At 46.6% G+C, this 15,299-nt stretch overlaps 1 protein-coding gene across 2 annotated transcripts in view; it reads right to left on the bottom strand.

Annotated features, from left to right (window-relative positions):
* LOC119329510 (tRNA (cytosine(72)-C(5))-methyltransferase NSUN6-like) overlaps positions 1-4,747 on the bottom strand; it is a 35,131-nt gene extending 30,384 nt beyond the window's left edge. The window contains exons 1-4 of one of the 2 annotated variants that reach the window (XM_037602574.1): positions 4,532-4,747; positions 2,060-2,384; positions 1,251-1,398; positions 942-1,079 (exon numbers count right to left, since the gene is read on the bottom strand). In XM_037602574.1, coding sequence (XP_037458471.1) covers positions 942-1,079; positions 1,251-1,398; positions 2,060-2,384; positions 4,532-4,716 — 796 coding nt within the window. In that variant the 5' untranslated portion in view covers positions 4,717-4,747. The remainder of the gene's footprint in view (positions 1-941; positions 1,080-1,250; positions 1,399-2,059; positions 2,385-4,531) is intronic. The other variant, XM_037602573.1, reaches the window with a different exon arrangement.
* Positions 4,748-15,299: the final 10,552 nt, after the last annotated feature.

The following is a 15,299-nucleotide window of genomic DNA, read 5'->3' as shown; positions in this document are numbered from 1 at the left end:
ATCACCCTTTGTGAGGCCTTTCTTTGTGTCAAAACCCACTTCGGCTTCTGGAGGAGGTAATTCCAAGTTAAGCACCAAACAAACGTGAGCGAGACCTGCGAGTGCGGAGGAGCCACCATCTACAAGCAGGCCGAAACCAATAAACATGGCAGGAAGATTGGTTCTACGTCCACAACCCTCCCCAAGCTGGTATAGTCACACCTTTTAGCTAGGTTTCCCCAATCAGTTCCCCCAATCAAACACCATTCGTGAAGTCCCAAAAACAATTTGGTACAAACAGCCACGGTGAAGAGACTTCACCGTAGAGTGTGCGATCTAGCCGACAAAGGTGTGACCCATGTGCACGTGACGCATGTGGCCCTAAGCCGAGGTATCCAGCCACTTCGATCCCAAGCTCACCCAATGCTCGTCGTTGGCACCGCAGAGGCAAGGCGGCCTGCCCTGTGCCTCTGCCAAAGCAGTCATGACCCAGGTTCCATCAGAATTCTAGGGCATCGTTTCGAAATGTTGTCTGCTCTCCACCACCGGGAGACTAAGAAGTCCTGGCTCAACCCCTTTCTAAATGACAACGAACGGGACGCCCTGCGGTTCCTAAAGGAGAAGGCAGACGGGTTGAACCTCGGCCTTAAGCGGATGACCAACGTCTTTCGACTGGCATGGAAGCGATGTTCTTTGCTCCTTTGCAGAAAAATGTTCAAAAAATGTATCAAAAAATACTATTTGGCAGGAGCTAAGTGGTTCATGCAGCTTAAGGCTACTGTCAACCGAGGTTGTTTAGTAGTTCAATTGCTTCGGTCATGGTCGTTTTGTTGTCGCTAGCGCATATGTAATTTGGTGTTGTTTGTGGGGATTTGTGGGGATTGTACTTCTAATCTTCTATACACTTTTTCTTAATGCAACTATATGCAGCTCTCTTGCGTATTCAAGAAAAAAAAACATACCATTAAAAGATGGTAGTTTGTATACCCTCTCAGTCATCTCTACTGCAACTCCATGAAGAACACGAAATATTCCTGCCCTTGACATTGCAGCAATCCCTTGACCAATGTACAAACCCTTTCTCTCTTCATAATGTGCATCTGCAATGTTAAGTAGACTTTACAACTTATGACCTTGTATTTTGATCAGGGGAAACAACATTGTACACCAAACTATAACAACCATCTATTCTAAGGCATATAAGAAAAAACATATCAATTTATTCAACAAGGCATCAAAGAGAACTGGCAACTTCCACTACAAAAACTCGCCTGACTGCAACCCCTGTAGAACGATTCCGCGTGTTATACCAACAGCCCAACCACTATCCTTGACCGGTTGTTCAATAGCAACTGACACTGCAACCGTATCACCCTTTTCAACATGTGCACTGCAAGCTAAAACACCAGGGACATACACCTAAAGAAAAAGCAAATGAACAGGAGAGATCAAACATACAGAAAAGGGAGTGTGTACTTCGTGATAACAGTGAACTTGCAGTGAGATAGCATCTAGGAGTAGTAATTAAGGTATTCCAAATTTCAAATTCCAGGGGAAAGATGTAGATGGATGAAGACAATAAGATTATGTACACCACCCAGTCTAGCACCAAGGACTTCTGAGAACTTTTTTCAGTAATTTGTCGAATGCAGGTCAAAAAGCTCAAGAGAAAATAAATAGATGCAATAGTCAGTAAAGGCAAAAAACAATATAAGCATATTACATTTAACCAGAAAAAGGAAATAAATTAGCTTAACTGTAGAAGGGCAACAACAATCATTCCAAACTTGTTAAAGGTAGTTTAGTAAGATACAGTAGGTATTCCCAGTGCATCATGAGCATGTTTGTGACATTACGAACGATGTTTTGACTCACTGAGAAGTAGATAAATATGCATGAAAAAAATGTGGCAGCTAAATTTGGGATTGGGAGTGATAACGTAAAACTTGGACATCATGCAAGACTTGAATGGCAAAAAAGAAGTCTAATGTCCTATATCAATGTCGAAGGGTCTGAAAAAAATATGGAAGGAATAACCAACGGTGTCTTTTGAAAGATGGTGGTGGTTTTTAGAACACACCTGGGCTCCTCGAAGAACCGACTCTGCACATTTTCGACTTATAATTATCTCCTTCATAGAGTGACCAGGTTGGCCATCGTAATGCAGAGCATGTGGTCCTGAACCTCGAACAAATAAAACATTTTCAAGGCCTGAATACGGGCACTTGTGCACCAGGTAACTCCCTTCATGTGCTTGCTCTCCACCATTCTGCTCACCGATCTTCAAACCATTAAATCCACAAGAAAGTTCATTCTGATTTACCAATTTCAGCAGCTTTTGCATGACAGTATCAGTGGTACACTTTAGAGTATTCACACGGATGCAAGAGTAGCAAGAAGGATGCCTGATCAAGAAAGTTAAACTTAGTTTAGTCATAACATAACATTAATACCGTAGGTCATTGGAAATTGGCAAGAAACTGCAAATTTAGCTCCTTTTACAACTGCTGCCATCAATCTCTACTTGACTGCATGGTGAAGTCATGAGCGACTCTAGTTTTCCACTTAGTATTTCCCAAGACTAAACATAGTAAAGAAAAGTATGTACAGTGTACTGTGAAGGAAGCCAAGGACACAAAGTACTATCCCAAGAAAACTCACCATAATCATAATATCCTTGAAGTGTTGCTACGATTTAGCAACATCCACATGCTCAGTGAAGTGATACAAATGGTGTTTGTAGTAATAAGTGGAAGCAGCGAAAGCATATGCACAACAAAGTTCAGTGGATGGGGTTTGAGCCAAGTTGCAATTACATGCTCAAACCTCACAAGCTTTAACTCTTAACCCAAATCATCTTGTTTTTCATCTCTTTCTCGAAACCCATTCTCCTCACACATATGAGTTAGGAAATTAACAGACACTCATGGGTCAGAAAATTTGACAATCAATACACTTTAGTGGTGAGTTGAAGATGAATTTTCTATAAACCAATTGGCCAAGTAAAAGCACACTTCTGTTCTTAAATACCCCTTTTTGAGTTATATTTCTCTGCAACTTAAATGTTCATGTTTTTTTTGAGAAAACGCAAAAGCTTTGCACCTCGTTGTACTGAAAAGGCAGTGCTAAAGTTAATTACACAACCAAGTTCGCAGGTTGGAAACTGAAAACAAGACAAGCAAAGGCAAATGCTCATGTTCCTCGTCCTTAAACCTAATCACATAAAAAATCCTAAACTTTTACTAACACAAAAAATTTCTTAATTAACTACTATGCAAAAAGACTTTTTTTCCTTCAATCATCAGAGCAACTAAGTAGAAAGTCTAAAGTCAAACAAGTATTGAGGAATCTTGAAACAGTAATTCTAGTTGTGTTTTGCTTTAGCCATTAAATTAAGAACTGGTCTTTCCATAATCATATCAGCACCTTATTTCTGTTTATACACAGGCACTGTAGTCTCACATTACTTCAGAATCATAGTTGACTGACTTAGGATAGAACAGTCTCAGAGTTGAGCTTGTTTTTCGAACCATGCAGGAGAGATCAGAGTTAAGCTTGTTTTCTATTTGGATTTTTAGGGCCTCTTTGTCTCTTTTATCCGCATGAATCTATGCAAACTGTGCAAAGTAATATGATGTAAATGCATGTGCAAAATAGAGGAAGAGGTAAATGTTTTGATTCCTATGAAATTGTTTTGGTTTCATAGAAAGGGCTAAGTATTCCTATCATCCAATATAGGAGAAATTAAACCACAAAGTCTTCGAACCAATGAGACCTTTATTCTTTCAAGACATTAGAAGCTTAACTGAACTCTTGGGCTCCTCCGCAGGTGAACCTTAACAGATGACCATTGTTAGACTGCTGCAGGCAGGCTCGCGAGGCATGGTTTGCAGCATGCCCCACAGCGCTTGCTTTGTGAACAGTCAGAGGAGACCATGGCCCACCTCCTCACTGGCTGCCCCTTCCCTGCACCTTATGGCACGAGGCCATTTCATGGATTCGATCGACCACCCGGCTGCCCATTATTGGAGAAGACTTCGTGGACTGGTGGCAGCAAGACATCCACTCTGCCGACACCGCCCCTCGGAAGGGCACCTATTCAGTGAGCATGCTGTGGCATGGTGGACGTCCAAGCAGCACAACACAATGCCGCCGTCTTCGACAATGTGCAGCCCAACACCCACTAGCTTCCTATACACAATCAGGGCTGAGGTCCATCTGCAGGCGAAAGCAGGGGCAGCCCCGCAGTGGGTCTAGCGATGTTGCTTCCGGCCCTTCCTTGCGCTCGTACATAACCATTCTGCTATCAACGCATCGAGATGAAAAGCTTTTCGAGTTTCCTCTTAGTCAGCGCAGCTGTTCCAGTGGAACATTGAAGCACACAAAAATAAAAAGCATAGGCACCGGCTGTCTAAGGGCAAGGCCGCCCGCAGAAAAATGTTTAAGCTTATCGCGGCAAAGACCCTAAGGATCTATTCCAGCTACCCTCGTCCAAACTCAAGGCAATAACCAGCAAGGAACCTAAGATTAGCAGGAATTTAACCGAACTCACGCGAGGGCTTCGGAGATGCGGGCGAAGTGGTCGCGGCCGTACGCCGAGGCGAAGTACTCCTCGACTTCGGGCTGCCACCGCAGCCCCGGCCTGAACGTGTACCGGTCCGTGGCGGCCGCAGCACCAGCAGCAGGCGCAGCCGCCGCCGCCGCCGCCGCGGGGGAGGCAGAGGGGGAGGAATCCATAACTGCGAGGGCGGTCGGGATTCGGCACTTGGGCGGTTTTGGGGTTTTTCTGTTTCTCAGGCGAGTTTTTGGGTTTAGGGCCTTGGTAGTCTTTAAAAAATAAGCCGCCTTCTCTTCAGCCTTTTTCATAAACCGTCTCTTTTATTTATTGAAAAAAATTCTAAGTTAGTTATAAAATAACTAATTTATTAGTTTCAACAAATTTAGAGGATGGTTTATTTTTTAAACTGGGAAGAGGCAGCTTATTTTTTAAGTCGCTCGAAAAAACTGGCGTTGGACTTTCTTTGGGCAACGACTTAAAAAAAACTCTGCTCAGGCTTTGCCTCAAAAGAAACTCTGTTCAAGCTGATAGTACAATAGAAATAATGTACAATTAAAAATTAAAAAAACTGTAAATGTTTATGGCAGACATTTTCGTGTTATCTAAAAAAATGTGAGAAAAGAACATGTGTTGCAACATGCGAAAGCAGCAAAATCCATGCTAGAAAAAGTAGCCTTTAAACATGTTTTTGTTGTTTTCTAAAATCACGGCACATGTATTCTTCGATGCAAATTTGCAAGCATGTAGAATACATGGACATGTTTGTTAAAAAGCACATTTTCTATTAAAAAAGACCTATTAGTTTTGATTTTAGTCAAAACACTGCCCTCCTCAAATAGTTGTCAAACTTATGCTTTTGTTGCTTTCTTCAAGGACAGAAAATCTACTCATCAAGGGTCAGGGAGATGATCTGAGAGACTGGAATCACCCTTTCATGTGCATGTCGAACTGGTCGGGCTCTGCATGCTCTTGTAGTCCTTTGAAGGTGTGGTAGGCCGGAGGGGAACTTTTGGTTCTTGAGTACATATGTACCCTATATGAAAAAAAATTAGCAATTTAATAAAAAGTCAAAAAAATCTGAAAATATTTTTGAAATAAACTTGACCTTTCATTGTACTAGTGAGAAAAGTTCCACAACAAGAAAATTTCTCTTTGACTTCTTTTCAAAAAAGACAAATTTTTGGTCAATATAGCATGAATAGTGACCTATAGTAGCAAATAAATTTTGTCTTTTTCGCTGTGAAGTCAACATAGGTTTTTTTTGCGAAAATTCATATACTAGTGCGCAAGTAAGTCAAGTTTAATCTAAAAATACTTTTGAAGTACTTTGACTTTTTGTTTAATTATTTAAAAGAAATACCCCATATAGGGTGTATATACATGCGGGAGTCAAAGGATATTTCCCGTGGTAGGCCATGGGTTCATACTAGTAGGTGTGGAAAGGTCGTGTTTTCTTCTGTAGGTTAAACCTAAATTTAGTTGTAAAATGTTCTTTTACAAATCATCGCAAGGGAGTTGGGAAAAGGGGAAAAGAATCTCCGCCCAAGCAAATGGGATGATCGTTTTGGCTCTCGGGAGCAAATACTCCCGGATGAATAATTAGCTCGAAATCAATTGTAGGTAAAAAAAATTAAAAAAATGTTTTTATTAGATTCTTGTTAGTGTAACAAGCGTGCTTGACAATTTTCATGTGAAATGAGGTAGCAGTGCTTCATCGGTGAAAAGAAACAATATTAAGTGTAACATTTGGAGGTAACATTTAGCGTTCGACTTGGTTTTTTTTAAAGGTCAAAATGCTTAACTTTTCTCCCTAAAAATTTGTGGGTAGCATTTGGATGTCACAATGAACACATCTTTTTAAAATAAAAATATTGTCATTTGTAAAATAATATTTTTGATGCACAAGAGCATATACTCCCAAGAGGCGAATTGGTTTTCCACAAATTATACCACTTCAAAAACAACACAAAGGGTTGAGGATTACAAGACCACGATGCAATTGAGATTATCTAAATTAAGTCATGCTAGCAACCCAAATTCATCTCAATTAAGTCAAAGGATTCACATCCAACTAAGAATAAGGAGGTAATCTCGCCACGAGGAGGCGGCTACCTTGTCACTCAGTTCTTTAAACCGAAGGAAACATGCCTTAGAGGCAATAATAGTCGTTATTTTATATTTCCTTATTCATGATAAATGTTTATTATTCATGCTAGAATTGTATTGATCGGAAACCTAAATACATGTGTGAATACAGAGACAAACACTGTGTCCCTAGTGAGCCTCTACTTGACTAGCTCGTTGATCAAAGATGGTTAAGGTTTCCTGGCCATGCACATGAGTTGTCATTTGATAACAAAATCACATCATTAGGAGAATGATGTGATGGATAAGACTCATCCATTAGCTAAGCATAATGAACGTTTAGTTTTATTGCTATTGCTTTCTTCATGTCAAATACATATTCCTTCGACTATGAGATTATGCAACTCCCGAATACAGGAGGAACGCCTTGTGTGCTATCAAACGTCACAACGTAACTGGGTGATCATAAAGATGCTCTACAAGTATCTCCTAAGGTGTTTGTTGAGTTGGCATAGATCGAGATTAGGATTTGTCACTCCGAGTATCGGAGAGGTATCTCTGGGCTCTTTTGGTAATACACATCATAAGCTTGCAAGCAAACGACTAAGGAGTTGGTCACAAAGTGATGTATTATGGAACTAGTAAAGAGGCTTGCCGGTAGCGAGATTGAACTAGGTATGTAGATACCGATGATCGAATCTCGGGCAAGTAACATACCGATAAACAAAGGAAATAACGTATGTTATCATAACGGTTCAACCGATAAAGATCTTCGTAGAATATGTAGGAGCCAATATGAGCATCTAGGTTCCGCTATTGGTTATTGGCCGGAGGGGTGTCTCGGTCATGTCTACATGGTTCTCGAACCCGTAAGGTCCGGACGCTTAACGTTCGATGACGATATTGTATTATATGAGTTATGTGATTTGGTGACTGAATGTTGTTCGAAGTTCCGTATGAGATCACGTACATGACGAGGAGTCTCAAAATGGTTGAGAGGTAAACATTGATATATAGGACGATAGTATTCGGACACCGGAAGTGTTCCGGAGTGTATCGGGTATTTATTGGAGTACCGGAGGGGTTACCGGAACCCTCGAGGGGAATATATGGGCCATATGGGCTATGAGAGGGGAGCACACCAGCCCACAAGGGGTGGCGCTCCCCCCTATGGCATGTGGCCGAATTGGAGAAGGAAAAAGAGGAGTTCGACCCCCCTTCCTTTCTCTCTTCGCCCTTTGAGGGAGTCCTGGACTAAGGGGTCCTTGGGCGTCTGGCCTGTTAGCCATGGACCGAACTGATGGGCTGTGAAGATACGAAGACCGAAGACTGCACCCTTGTCCGAATGGGACTCTTCTTGGCATGGAAGGCAAGCTTGGCGATCAAATATGTAGATTCCTTTCTTTGTAACCGACCTTATGTAACCCTAGATCCTCGTGGTGTTATATAAACCACAGGGCTTAGTCCGGAGGGGGAGATTCATTATCATAGTCATACAGGCTAGACTTCTAGGGTTTAGCCATTATGATCTCGAGGTAGATCAACTATTGTAATACTCGCACTCATCAATATCAATCAAGCAGGACGTAGGGTATTACCTCCATAGAGAGGGCCCGAACCTGGGTAAACATCGTGTCCCTTGTTTCCTGTTACCATCGACCTTAGACGCACAGTTCGGGGGGGGCCTACCAGAGATCCGCCGGTTTTGACACCGACATTGGTGCTTTCATTGAGAGTTCCAATGTGTTTTCGACGAAAGGTTCGATGGCCCCTTCAATCGTCGATAGTGACGCTGTCCAAGGAGAAACCTTTCTCCCCGGACAGATCTTCGTGTTCGGCGGCTTCGCATTGCGGGCCAACTCGTTTGGCCACCTAGAGCAGATCGAGAGCTATGCCCCTGGCCATCAGGTCAAGTTTGGGAGCTCGAACTAAGTTGCGGACATCCGTGGAGATTTGATCTCCGCCGGATCCGAGACCGCGGCGACCGCTCCTAGTCACCTTGACGAACATGACCTAAATCTCTCGTCAGACCGCATCCAGGAGATAGCTCATGTGACCACTCTGGCTTAGATCCAAAGCACACTGCGACATCTAAGGATCGGAGGCTCGACCCCACCACGGAGGCCACAGACTCCCCGGCGTTGGAGTCGCATATGAACTTAACCTCACACAATATATGTGTCACCGAAATCCCTGACTCGTCTCCGGTTATAAGTTCCAAACCATGTGAGCCCACGGACGCCAAACTCGATCGTTCATCGATTTTCGAGTTCAACGCCGCAAACATCTTCCAGCACTCACCCTTGGGCGACGTGCTAAGCTCATTAAAGAACCTATCCTTGGCGGGGGACTCACAGCCGAACTATATCCGGTTCGAACTAGAAGCTGATGATAGGGAATTTCGCTCCCCACCCGCCACCCACTTTATAGCCACTGTCGAAGACTTAACGGACATGCTCGATTACGGCTCCGATGACATCGACGGTATGGACAATGATGCTAGAGACGAAGAGGCCCAGGACCCGTCGTTCACCGGACGTTGGACGGCCACTTCCTCGTACGATGTGTACATGGTGGATGCACCAAAGGAGAACAGTGGTGATGACAAGGAAGATCCGGCTGGGGATAAACCTTCCGAAATACAATCCAAGCGTCAGCGTCAATGGCGCCGCTCTAAGTCACGCCGCAGTAAAGACAGCAATACCGGCACAGGAGAATATAACACTCCAGAAGGTGCCGAAGACAACCAAGACCCCGTTGATACAACTAATGAACAAGATGAGCGGGAAGATGGGCAGATCAACCCTGGTAAACAGGCCATGCATGAAGACTCAGAGGACGGAAGATATCTTCCGCTCTCTGAGGACGAGGCGAGCCTCGGCACCGACGATTTCATCGTGCCTAAGGAACCTCTTGAGTAGGAGCGCTTCAAGCGCCAGCTAATAGCCACTGCAAGGAGCCTGAAAAAGAAGCAGCAGCAGCTTCAAGCTGACCAAGATCTGCTCAATGATAAATGGACCGATGTCCTAGCAGCCGAAGAACACGGCCTCAAGCGCCCAACAAAAATCTACCCAAAGCGCAAATTGCTACCTAGTTTGACGAGGAGGCGCGGAATACATACCACCATCATACAATGTGGCCGACCGACCACCAGGTGGTCGGGACAAAACGGCAACTCATGCCGAACACCAGCCCGCCCCGCCTCATCGCACAGGTAGAGGTAAATTAGCCCACGGCCATACATATGACCTCCGGCAAAACCTGAACAATAAAACAGAACACACCAGATCAATCTACGGATCTCAAGGACGTGCCTCGACACGCGACGACTGCCACCTATTCGGACATGACAAACTTAGTCATGCGCAGGCTGGAAACCGCAGACAGACTCCATCAGAGCTACGCCGCGATACGACCCGATATAGAGGCGCCGCACACCCTCATTACTTCACTAATGAGGTCATGGATCGCGAATTCCCAGAAGGGTTCAAACCCATGAATATAGAATCATACGATGGAACCACGGACCCCGCGGTGTGGATCGAAGACTTCATTCTCCACATTCATATGGCCCGCGGCGATGACCTCCACGTCATCAAATACCTCCCTTAAAACTCAAGGGGCCAGCTCGGCATTGGCTCAACAGTCTGCCTGAAAATTCTATTGGCAGTTGGGAGGACTGGGAGGAGGCCTTCCTCGATAACTTCCAAGGTACATATGTTCGACCTCCGGACGCTGATGACTTAAGCCATATAGTTCAGCAGCCCGGAGAGTCCGCCAGGAAATTCTGGACTAGGTTCTTAACTAAAAAGAACCAAATCATCGATTGTCCGGATGCCGAAGCCCTAGCAGCCTTCAAACATAGCATCCGCGACGAATGGCTCGCTTGCCACCTCGGCCAAGAAAAGCCAAAATCCATGGCGGCCCTCACGGCACTCATGACCCGCTTTTGTGCAGGCGAGGGCAGTTGGTTGGCCCGTAGCAAAAAATGCAAGCGATGCCGGCACCCCTGAAGTTAAAAATAACAAAGACAAGTCTCGACGCAATAGATACAAGCGTCGAAACAATAGTGACAACACCGAGGATACGGTGGTCAATGCCGGATTCAGTGGCTCTAAGTCCGGTCAGCGGAAGAAGCCATTCCGAAAGAACAATTCAGGCCCATCCAGCTTGGACCGCATACTTGATCGTCCGTGCCAGATTCATGGCACCCCGGACAAACCACCCAACCATACAAATAGAGATTGCTGGGTTTTTAAACAGGCCGGCAAATTAAACGCCGAGAACAGGGAAAAGGGATCACAAAGCGAGGATGATGACGAAGAGCCCTGGCAACCGAACATAGGGGGATAGAAGAAGTTTCCCCCTCGGGTCAAGACGGTGAACATGGTATATGCTACCCACATCCCCAAGAGGGAGCGCAAGCGTGTGCTCAGGGACGTCTACGCGATAGAGCCAGACGCCCCAAAATTTAATCCATGGTCGTCATGCCCGATCACTTTTGATCGCCGAGATCATCCGACCAGTATCCGTCACGGTGGCTCAGCCGCACTGGTCCTAGACCCAATAATTGATGGGTTTCACCTGACTCGCGTCCTTATGGACGGAGGTATCAGCCTCAATTTGCTCTATCAAGATACAACGCGAAAAATGGGCATTAACCCATCACGGATCAAGCCCACCAGGACTACCTTCAAAGGAGTCATACCAGGTGTAGAGGCCCGCTGTACAGGCTCAATCACACTAGAGGTTGTCTTCGAATCTTCGGACAACTTCCCAAGCGAGGATTTAATCTTCGATATCGTCCCCTTCCGTAGCGGCTATCACGCACTGCTCGGACGAACTGCATTTGCTCGATTCAACGCAGTACCACACTATGCTTATCTCAAGCTCAAGATGCCCGGTCCACGCGGCGTCATAACGATCAATGGAAATACGGAATGCTCCCTCCATACAGAAGAGCACATAGTTGCCTTAGCAGCAGAAGTGCAGAGCGACCTTCTCGAGCAGAACCTTAATTCGGCTGCCGAGCCCATGGACACCGTTAAGAGCGTCCGAACTACTCTGCAATAGGAGAGCTCGGCTCGTCAGGAGCTCGACTAGCAATCCGGCCTCCGTCTCAGTCCCGATCGAGTGGTGGCATTCGTGCCACGCGTACATAACTACGCACTCAAAATCCCATGGGCATCGACGGAGGCATAGCTAGCTTGTGGTCCATAGTACGGCTCAACCGACATCGGATACACACATACTTTCACTTTTCCTTGCCTCCTTTTCAAGTCTCAATCCCACAGGCCCCATCTGGTGGTCTGGTCATCGGTCCTCTTGAAGGAAAAATGCACCAAGGCAGCAAGAAGCACAGGCATATGGGGGACTCCTCTAGGTGGTTTCATTAACGATCACTCTACTTGTTTTTCAGGACCCATGTGCAGCTCTCCCTTGGTCAAGGCATAGTAACTAGCCTCCTGCTTATTGCATTACTTGTATAAACGAGCTTTAACGCACCAATGAAATTATAATAAGAACAGTTTGCGGCTCAAATTTTACGGCCCTAGCTTATCACTTGTTCTTCTTCTTTCTATTTTGTCTTTTCTAGTAACTTTATCAGGTAGCACCCGTACACTTCGGTACGTTTGATGTTTGCCAGGGGCTTCATAGCACCCCACACTACGGCAACAAAAGTTCGAACACTTTTTATAAGTATAGTTTGGCACCCCGAATTTAGCATTATATGCATTGGCTCCGAAACATGTCTTTGGTCAATAGTTGGGTTGCCCAGCTCCTGTGCTTGCTACCTTATGTTCCGCTATATCGGCTAAGGTAGTAAAGGGAGAACTACTGCGATTGTGCCCCGGTTTATCCAAAGGAGCACCTCAATAGAGAAAGCCGAAAACTGACTGTCATGATGCAGTGAGAGCCAATCAGCTGTTCCGAGGTTGCAAATCGTTGGAGATTTCTTCCACGTTGCGCGAAGGACCGGTACTTCCCGATAATACGCTTATAGCACTCTAGTTCGGAAACTAGGGGTGCGTCCATGTTTTTATTGTCGGACTCCTATGGCTAAGTGAGGGCGTTACAGCCGCATAGTCTGGTTGCCTGGTTCGTTGCGCTAAACAACTTCTTCAAGGACCATCTAATTGGATCAAGATTGTTTAGATTCCATCCTGAACACCCCCGTACTACCTACGTAGGGGCAGAAGCCGACGACTGGTTAACCCTCAGATTTCATACAACACGGCCACACAGGAAGTAAAAATTGAAAAACATAACCAGCATTATATTGCACAATCACTTTGTTTTATCATACAAGGTAGAGGGAACTCGAATACATTCATTCAAAGATAGTGTCTTTCGCACAATGATCCGCAACAATGCGGGGCCCTTCCAAGACATCGCCGAAGTATCGCTCGGGTGTGCGGTGCTCCTTGCCCTCCGGCGGCCCCTCGGCCGCTAATTTGACAGCGTCCAGCTTCGCCCACCAGACCTTGCAATAGGAGAAGGCCAGACGTGCGCCCTCGATGCATACGGACCGCTTGACGACGTCCAGCCGAGGACAGGCATCCACCAGTCGCTTCACGAGGCCGAAGTAACTGCCGGGTATAGGTTTGGCTGGCCACAACCGGATTATTAAATCCTTCATGGCCAGTTCGACCACTCTATGCAACTCGACCAGCTGTTTTAGCTGATCGCTGAAGGGCACCGGATGTTCTGGCGCAAGATATTGCGACCAGAACATCTTCTCCGAGGAGCTCCCTTCTTCGGCTCGGAAGAACTCCACGGCGTCAGCCACACTGCATGGCAGATCAGTAAAAGCCCCTGGAGAACTCTGAATCCGGGTTAGTAAATGATATTTCATCTTCACATTCTTGCTTTGCATATTTAATTCCTTACCCGCCGCGATCTTCCTGGCCTCCTGGATCTCCTGGAGGGTGCCCTGGGCCTCATTCCGGGCTGCATCCGCACTCTGACGAGCCTTGGCGAGTTCGATCTCTTGAACCGACGCATCGCGCTTCAAGGCCTCACACTTCTTCACCACGTCCTCGAGCTCCTGTTGGACCTCGTTGACCCGAGCCTTGAGCTTCTTTAGAGCGGCCTTCTCTCTGACTGCCTTACCCTCGGCTTTGACCAGGGCCTCGACCTCGGTCGTCGCTTCTGTACATATCATGGCACTTCGGTCAAATGCATGTCATTTTACTTTTTTCGAATACATAACAAGTTATTACTTACCTTTTTTCCTGGAGCTTCCTCTTCACCTGGCCTAGCTCCTTCTCGGCCTCCGCCAGTTTCTACTTCAGTCCGGAGACTTCAGCAGTATGCAAGGCCGTGGCCAACAGCGATGCCTGTGCATACATTTCAGACAAATTTAGTTAGTTTCCTGCAATAGGAGATTGATCCTCTGTCTGGTTTTTTCTTTCCGAACACCGGACAGTGTCTCAGGGGCTACTGTCTATATTGGGATTTTCTCCTTTTTTGCGCCGCTTACCTCAAAACCTGTCAACAGGCTGCTGCAGGCTTCGGTTAGTCCGCTCTTGGCGGACTGAACCCTTTCAATTACCGTGCCCATATGGACACGGTGCTCATCCACAATGGAAGCGCCTCGCAGTGCTTCCAGCAGATTATCCGGTGCCCCTGGTTGGACAGGGGTCACCGGGGGAACAGGCATCCCCCTTCTTTCGAAGGAGGTTGCGTGCCGGATTCCAGAGCCGCATCGGACTCCGTAATCATGTCCGGCTGAGGGCCGAACTAAATACGGCCCTCCCCACCAGTCTCCATGGGGATTGACTCCCCCTGGTGTCCAGCGACGGGGGTTTCGCCTTCTGGTGCCTCCTGAGCCTCTCCCCTGCCTGGAACAGTCCTCCGAGACAGCACCTCCGCATCATCCTTGGCCTTGGGGGAGGAGCGGCCGGCGGTGAATTGCTGGCCATCACCTTTGAGTCCAGTGAACCTCGTGATGAGGATCGCTAGGAGCTGTCGTGGGCGGGACTGCAATAGCATAATTAATCATGTCAATACGACAAAGAGGAGAGGTTATGTAACGCCCTGGACACACCCGCCGGTAGTCGTTACTCCTGGCGGGATCTAGACTGGCCCCACAGATCAATACTAGTCTTTTCTGTGCACTTTGTCCTCACTCATGCGCACCCGGGAGCAACTTCCCGGTCGGTCACCCATCCTGACACTACTCCAAGCTGAGCACGCTTAACTTTGGAGTTCTGTCCGAATGGGCTACCGGAAAAGAAGGAATTCCTTATTAATATGAGTAGTCTACCATCCCTAATAAGCTAGGCTATCAAAGTTAGATTTATGGGCATGTACGAGTCTTAGCACTTACGATGCGGCCCGAGGCTTGGTACGGGGGCGTCGCTCCGGATTGCTGTCGGCGTCCATGCGGAGCTTCCCGCGAGTGGGCCTTTCCCATTCTTGGGAGCCTCCGCCTCCAGAATTGTGGAGGCCGCCCTCTTCTTCCTCCCTCCATCAGAAGGAGAGTCGCTCTTCTCCTCCTCATCGTTGTCGCCTTCAGCGACGGAGGAACGGGTCTTGTCTTCGGACATCGCATCAGAAGCACCCTTGCGTCGGGGGCCACTCTGGACCCCCTTGGCCTTCCCCGTGGCCTTCTTCACGGGCACCGTATAGGGCGCCGGCACCAGCATCTTCGCTAAACGCGAAATGACTGGTT

Source organism: Triticum dicoccoides, chromosome 7A (assembly GCF_002162155.2).
Source record: "Triticum dicoccoides isolate Atlit2015 ecotype Zavitan chromosome 7A, WEW_v2.0, whole genome shotgun sequence".
NCBI lineage: Eukaryota > Viridiplantae > Streptophyta > Magnoliopsida > Poales > Poaceae > Triticum > Triticum dicoccoides.
Note: the sequence above shows the minus strand (reverse complement) of the source record. Positions and strands in the feature narration are given on the sequence as shown.